This window comes from Gambusia affinis, linkage group LG19, assembly GCF_019740435.1.
Source record: "Gambusia affinis linkage group LG19, SWU_Gaff_1.0, whole genome shotgun sequence".
NCBI lineage: Eukaryota > Metazoa > Chordata > Actinopteri > Cyprinodontiformes > Poeciliidae > Gambusia > Gambusia affinis.
The window spans coordinates 4,306,870-4,323,729 of record NC_057886.1 but is presented as its reverse complement, the minus strand read 5'-3'; the positions used below and the strand labels follow the sequence as shown (position 1 = coordinate 4,323,729).

At 42.6% G+C, this 16,860-nt stretch overlaps 1 protein-coding gene across 3 annotated transcripts in view; it reads right to left on the bottom strand.

Annotated features, from left to right (window-relative positions):
* Window positions 1-1,888: 1,888 nt before the first annotated feature.
* Window positions 1,889-16,860, bottom strand: part of pkn1b (protein kinase N1b) — a 44,558-nt gene continuing 29,586 nt past the window's right edge. For all 3 annotated transcript variants that reach the window (XM_044100447.1, XM_044100446.1, XM_044100445.1), the window contains exons 5-22: window positions 16,295-16,440; window positions 14,826-15,039; window positions 14,543-14,737; window positions 12,321-12,430; window positions 12,075-12,218; window positions 11,912-11,987; window positions 10,299-10,440; window positions 10,057-10,147; window positions 8,285-8,376; window positions 7,263-7,335; window positions 6,106-6,197; window positions 5,837-6,013; window positions 5,665-5,727; window positions 5,512-5,588; window positions 4,638-4,780; window positions 4,155-4,262; window positions 3,572-3,652; window positions 1,889-2,807 (exon numbers count right to left, since the gene is read on the bottom strand). In XM_044100447.1, coding sequence (XP_043956382.1) covers window positions 2,604-2,807; window positions 3,572-3,652; window positions 4,155-4,262; window positions 4,638-4,780; window positions 5,512-5,588; window positions 5,665-5,727; window positions 5,837-6,013; window positions 6,106-6,197; window positions 7,263-7,335; window positions 8,285-8,376; window positions 10,057-10,147; window positions 10,299-10,440; window positions 11,912-11,987; window positions 12,075-12,218; window positions 12,321-12,430; window positions 14,543-14,737; window positions 14,826-15,039; window positions 16,295-16,440 — 2,228 coding nt within the window. In that variant the 3' untranslated portion in view covers window positions 1,889-2,603. The remainder of the gene's footprint in view (window positions 2,808-3,571; window positions 3,653-4,154; window positions 4,263-4,637; window positions 4,781-5,511; window positions 5,589-5,664; window positions 5,728-5,836; window positions 6,014-6,105; window positions 6,198-7,262; window positions 7,336-8,284; window positions 8,377-10,056; window positions 10,148-10,298; window positions 10,441-11,911; window positions 11,988-12,074; window positions 12,219-12,320; window positions 12,431-14,542; window positions 14,738-14,825; window positions 15,040-16,294; window positions 16,441-16,860) is intronic.

Sequence of the window (16,860 nt, the reverse complement as noted above, 5' to 3'; positions counted from 1 at the left end):
CGCAGCGAGCTTCCTGGATGGCTGTGGCTGTGAAAGGAAATCTTTATGCTCCAGCATACGGACCCACAGTGTGGGATTGTTTTTATATAGTATTATTGTGGTAATAATAAAGATCATGATTAAAAAAAATGTTTTTTAAACAAAATTTTTTCTGGTAATTGTATGGCTGTAACTGCATGGTAAAGCATTCATAGCGCCACAAACACAAATACTGTTCTTGAAAAACGTTCCCCTTTAAAACAGGCTTCCTCACAAACGCCACTTCCTTAAAAACCTGTAATTTACATCACAAAGTTGCACATGGTAACTTCATTTAATCGTATTATTGAATTTACCGATAATACAGTGGGGGAAATAGTTTGTGGAAAAAAGTTGGGAATGGTTTGGTCTTGTTCCTACACGACTGGAAACCAGCGCAACCTTAGAAACTACACGCTCGTCCAACATCAGTGTCTGACCTCACAAATGCACTTCGGAAGAATGGTTAAAGATTTCTATGACTCAATGGCTGTATTATGGCAGCTCAGGTTACTATGTGTGTAAAGATACTCGCACAAAATAATGCTTTTCTCAATATAAAGAACACCAATGCAAAACCTGACATTTTTAGCAACGAGGAAGTTTTAAGTAGATTAAACTACTTAAAACTCTTAGTTACTCGCTGCTCTATGATTTTATTGCAATATGTTTTAACAAATGTGCTTGAGTACATTCCACAAATATCACAACACACGCTAGCTGCGTCTCCATTACAAATGTGACTAAAACTTTTGAAATTTTATGCTAATGTAAAAGAAAAAAACAAAAAAAAACAAAACAACAATATTGTGATTGCGGTGTTTTTGTTAAATAAGAAACGCAATTAAAATCCCACGTGAATAAGCTTCACGTGATCCATCATTAAAAACCATGACATGACGCCATCGACCTCCCTCCACTTCCTGTCGTCGTCTTCCTCGTGGTTTGCGCCACCGCCAACGTCCGGTTATTGATCGCGTGACTCGTGTGGTGTGAAAAAGTGCTTGCAATGTGTAAACCAATATAGGTGGGGACAAAAAAAAGAAAACAAAACTACCTTGTCCTACCGCCAAAACGTTTTATGGAAGAACTAGTATTTTTTTTTTTGATGCTGCCATGTTTTTATTAAGTGGATGTATTTTCAAAATGTCAAATCGCCCAATTATGTGGTCAATGGAAACGCAGCGGAGCGAAAGGCTGATTCCTCCCCCTCATCCCTTGCGAGTGCGTTTGCCCAATTTGATTTCTAATAGCCGCAGGAACGCACTCGGCCATGTTCTTTTCGGCAAACCATTAATGGGAACAGCTGGGTCCCTCCGCTGTGAGGACATGATTGCATTTTACCTTCTTGACAGATCTACAAAACCCATCTGGAGCATTTGGGAGTTCAGAGAACTGCTTACGGTGGTTAGTTGTTTTCTGATGTCAGTGAGACCAGACAAACATGTACATCTTGCGCAGGAGTTCCTCGCAAAAGTATTCAAACCCCTTGAACGTCTTTCCATTTTGTTATGAATCAAACCTCAACTTTGAGCTATTTATTAGGATTTTATGTGATAGAGAAACACAAAACAGTGCAAACTTAAAGTTGAAGTTTAGCTCCTGCTAAATACAATGTCTTAAACTGTGAGAAAAGTCAATCAAAACTGATGGCACCTAAAGAAAACATGGAATTTTCAACCTTTTCTACGTCCCACTAAGTTTTATCCATCGCTCTCCAGAGATGGAAAATGATTATTTTGAATTATTTACTGGTCCAGACTGTGTGAAAAACACCCTGACTGGCTGGATGGATACCATCCAAAACTCAGCATGAGATGGTGTAGAGAAAAACCAACATAAGCAATAAATGACAAAAGTCATCACGCAGTTGGTTTCACATCTTTACTGGACCATGGCTGCTACAAGTTATACCAGCAAACGACAAAGGAAGAAGAAACACAGACAGAAAAACAAATTTTGTCACAAAAAAAACAACAACCTTCTGAAAAGTGATTATGCTTTAAAAAAAATTTGTAATGTACCGAAGAACAGAAGGAAGAAATGAATGTGAAGGAGGATGAGTAAGCAGAGACACGCAGACAGCACCTCCTCCTTTAAAATGTCCACTTGCGGTGGTTTGCAGGTAGTCTCCTTCTACTCTGTCCTCTGGCGCCCACAAGTGGCGGTTTGCAGCTAGTGCAGTGTCTGATTGAGGCGGGGGTTTACGGTTTACGGCGAGGATGGAAACGACAAGAGAGTGGGGCGAGTCCAGATAGAAGCGGAGGGAAAAAAAACCCAGCTTCGTGTCTCCATCAGAGGATTTTTTTTCCATCTCTTACATAATCTGGATAATCTCTTATCACAGATTAGCAGCCCAGAGGTTATGTGTGTGTCCGTCCACGTTCAGTTCACCTGTCCTGTCGACCTGACACACTCACACAAAGAAAGACAAAGGATCCGTTCCTCGTTTCTCCATCGTGTTTGTCTGTACCCTGCGCAGCTCAACAGTCACCCTCCCCTCAACATTCTCCCGTCGGAGTCTGACCGCCGGGGCCGATGACCTCTGGGGCCGATGACCTCCTCCACTCCCGTGGCCCCGGGCCCTAGCAGAGGTCGGAGACGTAATCGAAATCCTTGAAGTAGTCCTGCTCCTTCCGGGAGATGGTGCGGCGCTCGCGGGGCGGCGTGAGCGCGGGGGCCTCGGCGGTGAACTCCGTGTCGAAGTTGCTGACGTCTTCCTTCCCCGCAATGGTCGGGACGAAGGGAGGCGGGACTTTCCTCTGGAGAAGCGCGTCCCAGTCCATGCCCTGAGGGGGTTATTTTTAAATCGGTTAGTGAGGCGGCTAAGTTTGTGCTTTTCAGCAGAGCGGCTGGTAGACTCAAAACAAATCTATCCGAAGTACTCATCTTTGTTTAAAACAGTAAAGGGTCTAAAATATTTCAAGATTCGTCCGGTGCTTCTTCTAGCAGCTTTTTGGATTGAGGAATTTTACAGATGTTATTCCTTTATGGTTGTTAAAGTCACAGCAGTCCCGATGCAACTTTTTAAAACTTGCGATACGGTACCAATATCGCAGCTTTGAGCTTTGGCCGATACCGATATCGACCGGAAAAAATGTTACCACGAAACATACATACTTTTGTTACTCATTATGTAGTGTGGAACAATAAAAAAATGCTTAAGTGATTCTACTCTAACAGAAAACAATAGTCAATGTCAGTAGCTAGTAGAACAACCGACCATTTCATTAGTTGCAGGACACAGAAAAACTGGATAGAAAAACTGGGCCGGAATCCTGGAGCGGACTGCTTATACAGGAGATTTTAGATGCAGGCCGATATAATCCGATACTCGTTGTTCGGTTGATATCAAACCGATTACCAATATCAACATCAAATCGGGACAGCCATAATTAAAGTGAGTTAAGCATCTTTTGCCATTTCATTATTCTGTTGCTTTATGTAATTCACGTCGGCCCCCCAGTCGAAGGTACTAAAATGTCTGAAAGTGAAATCCTGACAGAAACATTTGACTGTGTTTGTGAAAACCTTGAAGGAATGAGAAACTCACTCTGAAAAACGGTTGTTTCTTGACGTCCTCTGCGTCCTTCTCTCCGGAGCCCAGACGCCTCTCAGGGTTTCTTCTCAACAGCTGGTGAGGGGGAACCAAAGGAACTGTTAGAAGAAAAAAGATCGATACACAGAGCCTGGCGAAGGGATTCCTAACCCTCGAAACAGGTTGTGTGCGAATGTATTCTCTGATATCCCTACATGTAAAAAATAGAGAGAGTATCTGAACACCAGTTAAGATTCTGGACTTTGAGAGAGATTCTGACTTCTGAAAGATAATACTTTGGTGAGTCACAGCAAAGAACTGTACTCCACACGTCTCTGATGTTCATCTGTAAAACGCAATGTGGAAAATTATGCATTGTTTCATTTCCACTTTGTAACAACCTGCTACTTGGATTATACCAACATCGGTCTTTCACTTAAGATTTGATTAAATAACATTGAAATTTGTGGTTGTACAGAAAAAAAGCATGAACACTTTTACAAGACACTGTATCCAACATTTGACTTTTCCACTTTAATACGTAAATAAGAAAAACCAAGACACCGTAAACAAGCAGCAGGAAGTGATTCGGTCTAACCCGTCTCATGATGCCGATGGCCTCGGTGGAGAGGAAGCGCGGGTAGCGCACCTCGTCGTTCACGATGCTGTCAAACACCTCCTCTTCGTCGTCACCTGGAAACGGCGACTGAAACAGACCGGGATAAAAAAAATAAATAAAAAAAAAGATGTGGAGATCAGTTCTCTTCACCTACTCAGATTAATATCCAGACTTGTTCATCCGTATTAACTGTGTGCATTAAATTATCTATTTATAGCGAGTTATTGCTTAGTTTTGACGTAGATTAACACTTTAGAATTTATCTAGAAAATTAATTTACAAGAAGACAGCTGCGTCAAACTTTTTCAGAGTAACCAAAAATGAGGTAAATAATAAAATAAAATAGCTCTGCTAATAGCACATTAGCCACCACTACAAGTTTCGACACAAACTTGTCTTTTAGGTTTTAGCCTAATGCTTAGCTTCCTCCCTGTCGGCGAAGAACCTCCGCTAGGCGCTCACCTCGCCCACCAGCATCTCGTAGACGAGCACGCCGAGCCCCCACCAGTCCACCGCTCTGGTGTAGGACGTGTCCGTTAACACCTCGGGGGCCAGAAACTCCGGAGTACCACAGAAAGTACTGGTTCTGTCTCCATAACCCATGCCTGGGGAAGGGGGAAAAAAATGAAAGAGTTGTTAAAAGTGAAAAAACTGGCCACCAATAACAAAGTGTGACTAACAAAGAGGAGAATGCAAGAGCAGCAGGGGAATCTCCAAAGAGCGAGGAAACTCATGGTCATTCCTGGAAGATGCTACTCATACTCTCTGTTTAAGCAGTGGTGACCTTAAAAGGGGGCTGAGGGGGGGCATGCCCCCATGAAAAATGCTCGTCACCCCCCCAGAAAATCAGAATCAGTTCATAGAAAAGCATTCAGTCATATTCTTCAATGAAGCATGAACATAAAACTCAATAATTAAATGAATACATAAAAGTTAGTATTATATATATGTATTTATAAATATGCATTTATTTGGATGTTTTTTTACTGGGTTGGTTCTGGCCAACAGTGTGAACATTTTCTGAGCAGCAGCTGATTACGAATTGACAAGTCGAATTATTCGTGTTTTAGATAAAGTCTCTTTCAAAAGTATTCACACCCCTGGACTTTCTTTGCCCTCATTTTGTCACCTAAAACTTGAAGGAAGCACAAAATAAAGGCGAATGACTTCAGAAGCCAGTTGTTTGTACTTTTTTTTTTTTAGAAATATCAGAGTAAAGTGGGCTACCGATCTCTTCTGCATTAAACTGGTGCCACTAGATTGTGTTTGTGTACCAGGCGGTAGCGTGACAAAACGTGGAAACATTCAAGGAGTACGATGGGAGTTAAGCACCAACCTTCTTTACAGAGCCCAAAGTCAGCTATTTTCACAAAACCCTCCACATCAAGGAGCAGATTATCCAGTTTCAGATCCCTGGGAAAGAAATGGAAGTGGAATTATATCCAGTGTTGACAAATGAGTTAAGTCCTATTGTCCCCCAAGTTCTCACCGATATACGATCTTATGGTCGTGAAGGAACTGCAGGCCCAGGACGACGCAGGCCGAGTAAAACCTGTTCATCAGATGCAAATGGGAAGAAATTCACCAAACCGACGGGAGCTAAAGCACAAACCAGCTCTGTTTGATTCAGCCGCTCAACCCGGCGAGGCGCCGGAACTCACACAGCGCGCGGCTCGGAGAAGACGTCGGCGTGGATGTGCATCATGAGGTCGCCCCCCGCCGTGTACTCCATGACGAAGCACACGTGCTCCGGCGTCTGGAAGCACGCAAACAGGTTGACCAGGAAGGGGTGGTGGGAGCTGTTGACGGTCTCGAAGATCCGCTTCTCACACATCAGACTGGAGGAGGGGAGAGGGGGAGGTGAAAACAGCGGAGTGTGAGCCGGGTGTGAGTCGGCGAGAGGCAGAGGAGCGGTTAACGCGCCGGTTACCTTTCCACCTCGTCCCGAGCAACGATGTCTCCCTTCTTCAGGGCTTTGATGGCGTACTGGCTGCCGGTTTTTTTGTACTCCGACAGCAACACCTGAGGGGAGGAGAGGAGAACAGGTTTCCACGACTTTACTGCAAAAACACGAAATCCCACCAAGTGTTTCTGGTCTAGCTTCTTGTGCCACGATCTCAGTGCCCTGGAAATGCGAAACAACGTATTTTTTTCTTATTCCAGAAAAAATTAAGAAACCATCTATGACTGTTCAGCTGATACTGGATGTTTTTTAAAGTCAGTAATTCTTTCCCTTGCCTTGGTATCAGTGAAATATTCTGCCCATAGCACTATCAATTTTTCATCAATGATCAGGAAGTATTGACCTCAATCCTTTTCCACATAACGTCTTTTTAAAAACTTAATTAGCTGGTAAAATAGATTCTGATTTTATGCGTCCACCTTAACTTTTTGAATGACTAGAACCAAAACTGTTGACCTGCTTGTGCTCAGACAAAAAAAAAAAGAAGGAAAATTTTACTACTTAGATCAAAATATAAATCAACCCGAAAACAATTTGGAAATATTTTGCTTGTCTTATTCAAAGAAAATGTTGCAAAACCTTCACCCTTATCTACAATGATTTATTGATCCGTTTACCACAAAAACCTATTTTGACAATTTCAATAGAAATGATCAGTTTGTAGTTTATTATTGAGCTGATAAAATATAAAAGCACAAAAAGTTTGTTTGTTTTAAAAAAAAAATTTTTTTGTCATGTCACATGCTTTCAACGGAACGGTTTTGGCCCTCATGATAAAACGTTTGGACTCCACTGACTCGCTCATAAAGCTACTGATGAGTTAAAGTCGTCTTATTTCAAGTGTGCCAAGATATTTGCACTAGAAACTAGATCAAAAATACTTGGTAAGATTTAGAGTTTTCACAGTGTTTAAATGACTGGATTAGATTTTATTTAGGGACATCAGAGTAAAGAAAATGGGAAAATAGTACAACTGCACTGCTTTGTGTTGGTTTACCACAAAAATAATCCCCGAAAGACACATTGGTGTTTGTGTTGGCTCCACAATAGATGTCAAAGAAATTTCATAGGTAATAAATTGGCAATTTTAGATTTCATGGATTTCAGTTTGTTGGGGGTGGTACCTTCCCAAAGTGGCCCCTGCCGAGAACTGCAATCAGCTTGAAGTCCTGCAGACACAGAGGCCCCCTGCTGGCTCTGAGGGGAAACAACATCAAACAGATTTATGTTACACCCTTCATCCTGTTTTCTAAAACCAGGGTTCCTTAATTCCTCAAAAATCACATCAAACATCTATCATTTGGCAGAGCAGTCAGTCCATTTTAGCTCATTTTTAAAAGTGTGAATACTAAAGTTCCCTTATGAATCTATGGCAGAAAACAAAGTGATTGATGGATGGATGCAACTTCTACCGTCAATGATAGATCATAGTCTGGAAATAATAAACATATTTTCCATACTCTATTTTCATCTTCTATATTTTTCCAGATGTAGAAAAAACATCAGAAGTCTAATTTTCAGACTTTTTTGAATACAAATTGGATGAATGGCTGGAGAAAACCTTTCGTGAGCTGGATGTGGAATAAAGTCTAGAAATAGGAAACTTTTCCAGACTCGGTTCATATATTTAAATGTAGGACTGAACCGATCGATAGAATAACTTTATTACAATTCAGTTCAAACATACTTTACCGATCTGAAGTGGAAATTAAATGTCGGAACTCATTAATTCAAATGATCTCATTAATCCAAAAATAAATGGCTTTGATGGAGGAGAAAGACGCTCTAAATGTAGCTGTAAGTCTTAATCATGGGACTATTTAATACAATCCATTATTACTAAAAAAATAAATAAATCAGGAGCTGTTTTACTCCTAAAATCCTTATTTCGGAGTTCAGAGCAGCTAAGTGCTCCTCACTCCGGGGCAACATGTGCAGCAATCCTCATTACTGATGACTGGGCCCTGTTAACAGGTGTTGCAGCCTGACAGGCTCACACTGTGCGAGGAGGCGGTTTCCTGATCTCACGCTGAGGCGGCCATATTGCAAAGTGTTCTGTTCGGGAGTGTGTTTTGATCATGAGTGGGTGCGAGGTGAGAAAGACACGCTGGATAAGGGGTGGGGGGCTCTAGTTGTGTGTCTGCACCTGCGCAAAGAGTTCTGGGACTGCGATCTGGTCGGCTGCTGCTGAGCGGGGACGTCGGGGGAGGGCGGGGCCTCGACGACGGCCGTCTGCTCCTGTCCGGACGGAGAAACAGAGCGGGGTGAAAGTGAAACGGAGGTAAAGATGAAACAGCAGATTGTTCCTGCCCTCCTCGCTCCTTCCCTCCTTCCTCCTGGTTAATTAGTTGCCTTAAAAAAACATCAGCGTAATTAATCCTGTGGCGCTTCAGCCCCACTGAACGCACCATCTGTCGAAGGCCCTCAGACTCTGCTTGAGCCCCTCGCATTCGGCCTTTCTGGCGTCCGACATGCGTGATGTATCCCAGCATGTCGGACACACCTTATGTACGTAGACACGCTGCAGGTTATTGTTCACATATGGAAATTTCGTGCACGCACACAACTCTGGAGGGCAAAAGGACAATTTTGCAAAAAAATTATTTTTACCTGCCGCAGTAGAACAATTCCACTGAAATGAAACCTGGAGATGTAGGTGTCGTTAGCTTAGCGCAGGGAAAATAACACAGAAAAACTTTGAAGAACAACTCAAAACCACACCTCTTCTTTGTTTTTCTCGCTCTGTGTGGGCTAGGCTACACATAGACCCGTTGCCACAGCAACTAACTGACAACAACGCCACTGACGTGTCGGGATTCAACGGCAAAAAACACGCAGAGATTTCCCACAAAGAACAAAACATTCAGTCCGTAAAGTTTTCAGGCTTGATGTTTTCATTTGATGCAACGATCAATAAGTGATTGTCTGAACATAAACAATCACATATTAATAAGAAATTATTATTAACGATTGATTAGCTAATTTAAACACCTGCTTTACTGATGATCATTCAGAGTTGGTGTGTCAGTCACCTTTTTTTTATTTAGCTGAACCGAATCTCACAGAGTTCTGCAGCACACCTACATGTTACGTTTGTCATAGTCAAGCTAGCATATCTGACCTATTTGCTATTTTGTTTTAATTAAAACTTTTTCCCAACCTTGTTGTCTAGTTGTTGACAATTAGTAGCAAAGCACTGCGTCCCTTTTGTCTTATAAATCTTACGTACATTAAATATTTAGCACCTTATGTTGACAACTTGATAGCTACCGCTAATGGTAGTCATCCTCAGTGTGCTTTTTTTGCCCTCCAGGTGTAAACACATGGATGTTAGATTAGCTGGCTAGTAGAGAGGCACACCTCAAAGTAGAGATGCACCAAATTGAAAATTTGGGCTAATATGTCAGATAACCGATATTATACATATATCTCCCTTCACTTTTCGACACACAACCCACATTGCTTCTTATTTTTAGTTAAACACCCCATAATCCTCTGTCAGCTAACTGTACATACCTACCTGAAACATCTACCTTTTATATATTTAGTTATAAACAAGTTTCTGTCATGAATCTGGCTGAAGAGTTGATTACTCATCTTGTAGAAACTGGAGGGTTTTTTATTTTTTTTATTTGCTTATTTCCTGGCAACAGCGTAGTTAAACATGGTAGACAAATTTTCAGCAGGTTGGTGCCGTTCCAGAAAGTTTATGCTAGCAAGATTTCAAAATGGTTTCTGAGGCGTCTTTTTGGGATCATTGTTAATTTGGAAGACCCGGTTGTATTCAGGGTTGAATTGAGAAATCTGTCCGTATTTCCTTAGATTAGGGAGATCGACAATCGGCCCCAGGTCTAGGGTTTCACATGTAACCTTCGCCTGCTTTCTTTTCCACTGTAGCTGCTTTTCGTCTCAACTTACCAGCGGCGCTGGGGCGTCCACCACATCTTTCCGGGTCTCTGCTTTCGGAGGAGAATCGCTGTCCAGATTCAACTTCTCCACTGAGATTTCTCTGCACGAAACACAAAACTGACAGTTACTGTCAGCAGTTTAAAGTCGTCCACAATTCACTCTTCACTGGCTAATCTGTGAACTTCTGTGACTCTCCCACAGAAGCATTCTCCGGATCAGCAGACCCAGCCTCAGGGGAGTCGTTTCCGTACCCCGTGGTGTGTGTGATGGTGCTGCTGGAGAAGCTGGGTGTGTATGCGGGCGTGTTGCTCCCAGTGGGGATGGCGTTCCTCAGCAGGCGGACCCAGGTGGCGATGTCCACGTTCATCTGACGGGCACGCAGGAAGGCTTTGCCTGAAACGCAACGCACAGCGAGACGCGGGTCAGAACAAAATGTGGAAACGTCGTCAGAGTACGGCGCGATCGGCCTCTCGCGGATTTAAAGAGCCGAGCACCGGTCGAGGCCGCTGTGCTTCCTGCACCTGACTTTTCAGAAATGTTCAAAATCCCTCCATGAGAAGAAGAAATAAAAATAAAAATAATAATAATAATAATAAATCCATTTTATGAGCAGCAGCTTCTGGATCATAAAACATTTAAGACAAGGAGAGCGGCTAACTGGCTCCACAGATGATGGATTTAAAATCGTGAAAACATGAAAACATCAAATTCTTCGTGAACATCTTTCAGATAAAGCCAGACTCAAAACTCCAGACCTCTAGATTTCTAACACGCTGCCTTCGCTAGATGAACTACACGTCTCCACACTTCATGACAGGCACATAATAGGAATAGAAATTCTCATGCACACCGGTCAAATGAATTTATAGAAACACTAAATAAAGAAAGAAATACTGATCTGCACAAGTCATTATTTGTCAGATTTGAAGTGTTACAAACAAGTCAGTGTCAGGAAATTACACTCCAATAGAATATGTTTACACGATGATACATTAAAACTGTCTATAGACATTTTATAGAGGTCCACATTGAATGTGGTGCATATTTGGGTTTAATGTGAAAGCTTTTTCTATGTCTAAAACGGTGTAAGTTGATTTATTAGAAGTTATTGAGGAGAAAGGTTTCAGCCGAGGCGGACAGGTGCAAAACAAACAAACAAATAAACAAATAAAGGTTAGTAAACGGTGCCTGTTGTAGTTCTGACTCATGCTGAGCAAACATTTTGTCATTTCTGATATCGAGGAAAACACCCCTGTAGCTCAAATACTAAAAAAAAAAAAAACATTTCAGAATAAAATGTGTTTTTATCTGCTACTACACTACACATAAGTTCATATCTAATCATGTTTTCTATAATTTTTTATACTGAAATTGGGAAAAACGGAGCATTTTTCCAAATAATAATATTTCTGTAGAAAAGAAAGGATGTCGGGTTATGCTTTCTGGCATTTTGCACGATCTACACTTTTGCTTAATTCTAAGTTTCACCTAAAACCACTTTCAGACCGGATCTAAACGTAGATGGTGGTTCTAAATAGTGGTCTACATCAGGTCTAATTCACAAATCTAGAGCTCTACATTTACCAACCTCACAAAACATGGATCATGGTCGGAAGAACAAGATCCTGGATGCACACTGTGGACCAGAGAGTGAAAGTCTTTGCTCAGAATGGACAGAAGCGATTGACTTGTTGAGGACAAGAACTCCTCTATCAGCTGGTGGAACCGAAAAAATCCAAGTCTGACAACAATCAACTTGTTTGTTGGAATTTCTGGTGTTTTTTTTGTTTGTTTTTTTCCCAGGTTCCTCTGTGGGACATTTAGCTTAAGAATGAAAATGTTGCCAGTTTGGAAGTGAACCCACCATGCTGCTTGGAGAAGACCTTCTTCTGCCTCTGCAGTCGGCGGCCTCGCTCTATGACCGGGTTGAAGAAGGTCACCTGAAAGCCAGACGTTTCCGTGTTAGCCAGCTAAGCCCCGCCGTTGTTTTCCCGTACTTGGTCATGCGCCGCTGAGCGGAGCCCCACCTCGGCCAGCAGCAGCCCCTGTGGCTCCAGCTCCAGCTGGACCTGGTGCCTCTGGTTGTCCAGGAACTCCTCCAGCTTCAGGTACTTCAGGGCGCACAGCGAGCGATAATCTCTCCAGTACACGGCTATCTCCATCTCCCGGGACTAAAGCCAGGACATGACAAATTTAGGGGAAAAAAAAAAACTAACAAAACAAAAACCTCCTTATAGTTACACATTTCCAGCATGTCTCTGACAAAGTCTTACTCGCTCCAGTTCTACGGTGAAGGTGTGGTCCCAGGCCTGCTCCCCCACCGTTCTCCAGGGAGTCTGGCCCACCACGGTGTTCTCCAGCTTCAGCACTGCGCTCACCTCCGCTGCAGACGAAGCAGGAAAACAAAAACACTTTGAGTTCTTCTAGAGTTTTCTTTAAACTACCAGGAATATTTTGAGCATGCAGAGGATTAGTCCACATATTGATCTTTGTTTGATTTAAGGGTTTAAACTCAGCCGGTGTCCATTATGACACTTTTATTGGGCAGCCTAAAGCCCTCCCCCTTTTGATTGACACCGAATGGCTTTTCCCCAGCCAATAACATCCAGAGAGCGACTTGAGCCCATTTTGAGATGCCCGTATTCTTTCTGGAACATTTCTGACTGCTCAACTTGGAGACTAAATCTAAAGCCACAGATGTGCAGCCAACACGTGTCCCGTCATCAGGATATCAGGCATTTCAGGGTTTGTTTTGACATCCACCAGCTGCATGAGTAACCAGGGGTAATGTGTGCATCTATGCAGTGTCTAAGCCGGGCTCTGTGCGTAAAGGTGTTTACAGGACTCTTTCCTCACCAACAGAGGGCCACGTTGTCAGAACGTGTCAAAACTGGACATGTTTCTTCAGCAAAACTTCACAACTCACGGAAGAGGACGATTACGGCCGTAAGAGTGCCGACACGTTTTGGATCTGAGAATACTGGAAACTTTTAGTCGTAGAGCGGGTGAAGCGTACCGGAGGAACAGGAGATGAGTGCAAGGGGGTTTGAAGAAGAAGGAGAGAAGGTGGAGGGTGCTAGCATGTCGTTAGGGGGAGGGAGGAGGAAAAAAAACAACATTTTTTTAAAACACGTCAAGTATAAATGCTCTGTTTTTTTAATGCGGTTTAGAGTTTCTAGGATCTTCTATTTGGTGATTGTTGCGTTTTGTTTCTGGGGAATAAGTAGGATGTGACCAAGTGGCCTTTTTGTTTTAGCCATTAGCGCTAGCAGGACAAAAGGACCCATATTTATTTTACCACCATGCTCAGTAAGCAGGATATATCAGGAAATGATTAATAATGATAGAGACGTTCCCTCTTCTACCATCACAAACATAAACATGTGGAGTTTTCTAAACTCTGGAGCTTTAACAGAAACTTCTTGCTTTGGTCAGAGTCTAGATTGAAGGGTTTTTTTTGTTTGTTTTTGTTTTGTTTTTTACAACAAACAGTCCTGGGAAAGCTCTTTAATGGTGGGGGCCTGTTTCTTTCCCCAAAACTCTGAGAATGTTTTGAAATGTAGAGAAACGTAAATAGAAATTTTACAAAATCTGTGAACCTACAATGGATCATCATTAGCTTTTTCAAAATAAAAAAAAGGAAAAGAACATACGACCAAATCAAGACAAATTAAAATGATCAAACTTCTTCCAGGCTGAGCTGAAAACACGAGATTTTGTGATTTCACTGAGAGAAGGAATCATGCTGCCCTATCGGCAAAGGTAGGGGTGCCAGAAACTTTGAGGTCTGTAATTCCCACTACAAACCTGCAACAATAAAGCCCAGACTTCACCTGCAGGCTTTTTACACGTATTCACAAGAGACGAGGGAATAATTATTTCATACGGCGCCAATTTGTCAAGTTTCCTTACAGAGAACGGAGCGCACTGTAATTTTCATCGCAGGTACACCTCAACTGTGAGAGACAGAATCTGAAAGCGAAGTCCAGAAATCGTGTTGCATGATTAAAAAAAAAAATAAAAATACTTGCATTTTATTGCATGAAATAAATATTTGGCACAGTAGAGAAGCAGAACTTTGTAACCTTTGTTTACAGTCGCTTGATGTTTCCTGTAGTTCTGGTCCACTCCTCCATACAGATTGTCACCAGATCTTTCAAGTTTTTGGAGCGGTTGCTAAGCAACACAGTGTTCCAGCTCTCTTGAAAGGTTTTCTATTGGATCCATGTCTGTCGCACAGAATGAGGTGTGACTGTGGTGGAAATGACAGAACTCTCTGTTCTTCGTAAGCAGGAGAACTTCAAAAACGTGACCAAATATTCATGTCCCCCACTCTAACTCTGTTGTTTAATATCAGGTCTTCGTCTTCCTTTAATTGCACTTTTCAAGGTTGAAACTAAAGTTATTTTCATTTGTTGCTCCTGCTGTGCCTTCCAGGCGTAGCTAGCGTAACGAAGAGCAGTTTGAATAAGCTGCGCTTCAACGGGACCCTTACAGGAGAGCTCGTCGTTCTTGCCGGGCAGCTTGAGGCTCATGCTGCTGGTGCTGCGGCTGTAGAGGCCGATCAGTTTAAACGAGGAGCGCCCGTCGGTCTGGGAGAAAGACGGAAGAGCCACCTGGCTCCCTCGGCTCCGTCCCGGTACGACGTCCGGCAGCCCCACGCAGCCGAGGAGGCGGACCTGCAGAGTGCCTGAAGAGAGAAACCGGGGTCGTCTGATAAAACACATCACCTTCTGGGAACAGGAAGAACGAAGCGAGGCGACCGCCGGCGCCTGTACCTGTGAGCGGCGACGGCTTGCTCAGCGTGCTGTACTGGTTGTGCACGTACGGGGTGCTCTGCTGGGAGCTGAACGCCGAGGACGAGGCCAGCACCAGCTCCTCCTTGATGAGGCAGGCCTTGGGGTGATCCTCTGGGAGCTCCTGGAGCCGCTGCTCCAGGGAGCAGCGCAGGAGGTCCAGACGCTGGGACGACTCGCTCAGACCGCACTGGGCCTGCAGCGCGGCAGAGAAAACGGGAAATGGCCTCCATGTTCGAGTTTGAGCTTCGAGAGCTAGTGCTAATAAACACAACTCTGTGTTTGGTGTATGGTGAGGAGGACGAGTTTAAAGAAACTGAAACGGGCAGAAGCAAAAAGGATGGACCGCCTTTGTCAAATGTGAAAAATAAACTTCCACAAACCTGCTTTCGAATGGTTCAGAAAGTGCAATCAGGAATTTTAAATGTGATGTAAAATAAATGATAAAGCACGACGTCGCTCTGAGTGCAAAGCGTAGAATTAGACTGAACAGATCTGCCCTGGTGGATTGTGCATGTTGCCAATTCTACTCAATCTTTTTCAATATCGGGGCGATACAGATATAAATAATGGATCGGTGCATCACTAGATGAAATCAAAACCTTCGAGGTATTTTACTGCAGTTTCATGAGACAGAGCAACACAAAGTGGCAGCTAATCTTGAGAGGAGGGAACAGATATCTAGTCGTTAACAGGCCTGTCACCATAACAAATTCTGCTGGATGATTAATTGTTTCAGAAGTTATTGCGATAAACGATGATATTGTTTCTGGATCCTTCTTAAGTAATTTAACAGTAATGGTAAAAGTAATAATGCAAGAACACGTTCTAAAAGACGAGGAAACTTTAAACTTTGATGAACATTTAACACTGGAACAGGAAGACATTTTAAATATCCAAAGTAAATAAACAAATTAAAGGAATTTTTAAGTATTTGTCAACGAAATTGTTCTTCAAATAAACTCTAGTTCAGACTGAAGACTTTTATTACCTAGTATCTGGTAGAAAGACAGAAAAAAAGAGATAAACAATAAATCATGCCAATGGAAATTATTGAGTTTAATTTATTACGCAATTAATTGATTTATTGATTGTTATGACAGACCTAGGTTAAAGGTTTTTATTGACTAGGCAATGAATTTATTTTCGAACTTCACTGATTGAACAAGCTAACGTTGTTGTTTGACCAAGCTTGAGAAAGTATTAGTGTTTTTAAGAGTGCTGTACTGGTGCAGAGTTATCAAATAAATTAGAAATTCAGTCCATTTATGTATGTTTTTTTTTGTTGTTTTTTTTAAAGAAATGTTCTAAGTCAATTCAAGTCAAGTGTTTCTGTATCAGATCGGTATCGGTCGATACTAAACCTCAGATATTTGTATCGGTATCGGAAGAGGAAAAAAAAAAAAGGATTTTTTGTTTGACTGGGCGCTCTGTGGTTCTTGTCGTCTCACCTCAGCGATGGCCTTCTTGTCCTGGACCTTTCCCGCCCCCAGCAGCCGCAGCATGTTCTTGGCTCCCTCAGCCATGGCGTGCTCCACACGATAGTGGTGCCAGAGCTCCTCGACGCGCAGCTCCACCCCGCACAGGTCCGGCTTGCCTGGGAGACACGGGTCAGGGTTCAGGGCTCAGGAAAGCATGTGGTCGACATCACACACGGATACATGCGGTGGGGATTCACAAAAAGAAACCAAGCCGCAGAAATGTGCAGCTGCGCAGTTGCATGTTTCCAAACATGGAAGACAACTGATAGGTGTGGCTAAATCCTACGCAGATTAAATTCAGAGGAGAGGCAGTCTAGAGCTAACGTTTTAAGAACTCTTTTGACAATTGCAAACATTTTTGCCGACAATTAAACAAGTGTCAGAAATCCAACAAAAACCTCAGTTAAAATATTCTTGGGAAAACACATGAAAGCTGCACAGTAAATCCATAATCACTGTTTTTTTTTGTTTTTTTTTTTCAAAAATAGTATGATTGGTGCGTCTCCAGTAGATCCTTGAGTTGATTGCTTCTCTAT